This window comes from Mercenaria mercenaria, chromosome 12 (genome assembly GCF_021730395.1).
Source record: "Mercenaria mercenaria strain notata chromosome 12, MADL_Memer_1, whole genome shotgun sequence".
Lineage (NCBI taxonomy): Eukaryota > Metazoa > Mollusca > Bivalvia > Venerida > Veneridae > Mercenaria > Mercenaria mercenaria.
The window spans coordinates 58,047,772-58,051,864 of record NC_069372.1 but is presented as its reverse complement, the minus strand read 5'-3'; the positions used below and the strand labels follow the sequence as shown (position 1 = coordinate 58,051,864).

The 4,093-nt window shown below is 31.7% G+C and overlaps 2 protein-coding genes across 2 annotated transcripts; both read left to right on the top strand.

Annotated features, from left to right (window-relative positions):
* LOC123533764 (uncharacterized) lies at positions 1–1,335 on the top strand. Its single transcript, XM_045315614.2, has 2 exons — positions 1–406; positions 686–1,335. The coding sequence occupies exons 1-2, from the start codon at positions 404–406 to the stop codon at positions 1,253–1,255; spliced, it is 573 nt and encodes a 190-aa protein (XP_045171549.2). The 5' UTR covers positions 1–403; the 3' UTR covers positions 1,256–1,335.
* Positions 1,336–3,622: 2,287 nt separating this feature from the next.
* Positions 3,623–4,093, top strand: LOC128547584 (uncharacterized). Its single transcript, XM_053520593.1, has one exon. The coding sequence runs from the start codon at positions 3,623–3,625 to the stop codon at positions 4,091–4,093; it is 471 nt and encodes a 156-aa protein (XP_053376568.1).

Sequence of the window (4,093 nt, the reverse complement as noted above, 5' to 3'; positions counted from 1 at the left end):
TGTGTGTGATGTATTTGGTACATAATTATTTTTCCATTATTCATATAATGGAATATACATTTATTTTAATATCTTCTATTATATGTGTAGTCACACTTCTAAACTACAAAGAGCTGTTTTAAATTCTAATTGAAAAAATAGCATTATAAATTCTAGAATACAGAATATTCAAACAAATTTATGCTTCATGATGAAAGAGTATTGTCACACCTCTTGCCTCCAGAGTGGCACCCACTAGCATTGCATTTTGCAATGTTAACATCTTAAATGTATATAAGTCTTTAGTCAATTTTTTTATTTTCAGATTGAAATTACCAATTACTAATACTACACTAGGCAACACACTAGCCTGACAAGAGTTACTCAACTGATTAAGATCATCAGCAAACTTTCTATAGCATTAATGGTAATTTCAAATTATTGTCATAAAAATATAATTGACATATTACATGGACATTTGCTTTGGGGAATCTACATTTTTTTACTATTCGGTTCCAGTCTGTTGATCGTCCAGGCAGTTTTGTGCTGGCATCTGTGTTATTTGGACACATTTCTTTTTATGATATCCTTTCGTGTGACATGGCATATGTAAATTACATAAAGAAAACATAATAAACATTATTGTTACTAGTTACATATCTTAATTATAAAACAGTGTTTTTTTGTATTTTCTTTCTAATTTCAGATGAATGATAACCTTGAAAATTTGAAATCATGTTCATTAGAATTGCTTGGTCTCTTGTACCAAGTAAAACAAAACAAGGGTCGGATGACCAATGAACAAATAGGAGATCTAGAAAAAGTTGCTAGGAAAATCAAGTCCAATGCTCTTAGCGTAGAGTACAAAAGTGTGAAGCACCAAAAGGAAATTGAAGATCTACAAAACAAAATAAGAGACACTGAGAAAGCCATAAATGAAGTCAACATGAAAAAAGGAAAAGACCACCTTAATCTAGAAAGAGAAAATTTCTACTTAAAAAAGGAACTGCGGGAGATTAAAAAAGAAACGGAAGAGCAAACGAAATTAATAGACTACTTGTCAAGTCAAATGTCTCAAGCTAAAGAATCGCAGCAAGATATATTTGAGGATGATGACTTTGGTAAACTTATCGAGGATGTCATGTCCAATATGTCTAGCAAAACTGCTGAAACAGAACAATCAAGCAGCAATACGGAATCAAATGATTTGCTTCCAAGAGGAGACAAAAGACCTGTAGAGGAAACTGACAATAAATCCTACAAGAAAAAGAAATGAATGCTTGTAACAAAATTATATAAATAGTGTTCCAAAATAAATTATGCATTAACTGTTAATTGTTTTTTAAATTTAATGTACTCTTTACAAACAGCATTGATGTTATAAATGCATATTGGACATGTTGGAGAATAATACTAATGAAATAATTAATAAATTGTCAGGTTTCAACAGAGTCTGTACGTAAGTAAGTTCAATTAAACAAGGTGGCAGATTATTTAGAACTTCACCAAAATAGACTAATGATACTAACAGTACATGCTTCACATTTAAATAGGCTAGTGTGAAATATTACAATGTATATTTTCAGCAAGTGTAATGCTCACATTTTATGAAACGGTTGTTCTCAATTTTTTTAATATTTCCACTAGCTTATTAATGTTTTTATCACATTTAAACAATATGTTCTTTTTCAGTCATGAAAGGACAGTGGGTAACATTTCTGCACACAAGAATATCTAATATTGAATGTTTATATTAACCTACCAGGTTATGGCAAAAATACAGCACATGCACCGAAGGAGGAAAACATCATGTATTTTCAATGAGCTCCTCATCCATGACAGAAATTACAAGCTGATGTACAGTTCATGTCAGAAGATTTCATAATCAATTGTTTCGTCACTGCATGAATGTTTTAGATGTTTATTCACAGTCTCAACACTTACTTTTACAAAATTAATTCATCAGGTCTATGTGTCAACAATAACAAAGTAAGGAATTTCTTAGCAAAAATATATGTCCCACATGAAAACCTATTATTTCATTACTAATAGGATTCTGGGATCTTTTGCATATATAACTCTTAAGGCCTTGTGTATACTAAGATGCATATTTTCTGCACAGATATAACAGTAAATTTTATAAAATTTAACAATTGCTCTTCTATAAGAAATACTGTAAAGTATTGAATATGGACTGTTGCATTTAACAGAATTAAGACTTTTTGTTACGTCTTTATTTTTTTAAAATGGCACTTAATATTTACATCGAGTATTAACTGAAAAATGATCTGAATACGTTTTCTTTTTTCTTTTTCAGACTGGATATACTTCTTACTTGGAAATAAAGGCGCACATATTTATAAAGGGAAAATGACTTTTACATGTGCTAAATGTAAGAAAAGCTACACAAGCATAACTTATTTCAACAAACGTAAGTGCTATTGTGCTATTGTTGTACAGTATGTGGAGTTAGTTTTCAGAAGAAAGACCACTTCAGTAGTCATAAGTGCTCCAGAAATCTGACATGGCAACTGTGTAATAAAAATTACAAGTCTGAGAACACATTAAAAAAACATAAGTGCTCTTTCTGTACAGTGTGCAATACATTGTTCTCTACAAGCCAGAAGAAAAAGGTTCACAAATGTAAAAAGTGTACTGCTACTCTCGCGAAGAAAATTATTGTTTGTAATGAGGAAAAGAATTCTTCAGATCTCGCACCTAATGTAACCATTGGGAACCTCCGATCACCAAAGGAAAATGAGAACCCAATTCTTCAATGTCAGTATTCAGGCAGTTTAGGGATCAGTCAATCTACTAGTAACATTGAAGAAAGTAACAAAACCTGGATATCAAGCTCTTGTAAGGTCAAACTACCAACAGAGGTTACAGTGTTAAATACACAGACAGAAGATAGACTTTTTGAACCCGTCCAATTAGAATGTCAAAGGAAACATTGTAGGCAATTTTCGATGCAGAGGCAAGGGCAGTGGGAGAAAAGAAACATTTGCAAGTCACTTAATAAGCCTAACAATGTGCACAAAATAAAGGGTGATGGAAACTGCTTTTTGCTGGAACAGAAAATTATTACAACAGATTGCGTCAGCTACTTGTTGAGCACATGATCATGAACTCAGCAGTACTGAATACTTTTTTGCCAAACAACATGTCCATGGGAAACTACATCCTGTCATCAAAAATTCAAGATAATGCAACATGGGCTACTGAAGTTGAAATATTTTGCATGGCTCATATATTAAAAACAAATATTTTTGTATGCACTCGTTTCCCAGACACAAATGAATCTAGATGGCTTATGCATTCCTGCTCTTTCAGTGACAATAATGTAGTAGCAAATTCTGGAAATATATATCTTAACCACTTAAATGGGGACCATTATGAGGTTGTGACAGATGTCCTAAATATTACAGAAGATATACCGGAAAATTTTCAAATTAACTGTTCAAATGAATTGTTACTTAGAGAATTGAAAAGGCAAGTGAAGAAATCAGCAAATAATCAAATTTTGCTTGAAAACACATACGAAAAAGACTTACACAAGCTAGGACCAACAGCAGGGACAGAATCACACAGATTAATAAAGAAACGCAAGAGTGAAGATATGATTTTTTGTTCATAAGGAAATATGAAAAAACAGGCCTGTGAAGAATATACCGAAAGAAAATATATCACAAAAACAAATAGTCCAATGAAGAGAGAAAGGCGCTCACATAGAATGAAACAGAAAAGAGCGTCTGCAGTGTATAGAGAAACAGAAAATAAAAGGAAAAGAGAGAATCCTGATAATAGACGTAAGGAAAAGGAACATAAACAATTTAAAAGAAAGGTTCTTGAATACAGAGAGGCTGAAAATGCAATGAAAAGAGAAAATACTGACAACAGATATATGGAGAAAATACACAAACAGTTAAAAAGAAAAGATGATGAATACAGAGAGAATGAAAATGCAATGAAAAGAAAAAATACTGACAACATATATATGGAGAAAAGACACAAACAGTTAAAAAGAAATGATGATGAATACAGAGAGAATGAAAATGCAATGAAAAGAGAAAATACTGACAACAGATATATGGAGAAAAGACACAACAGTTAA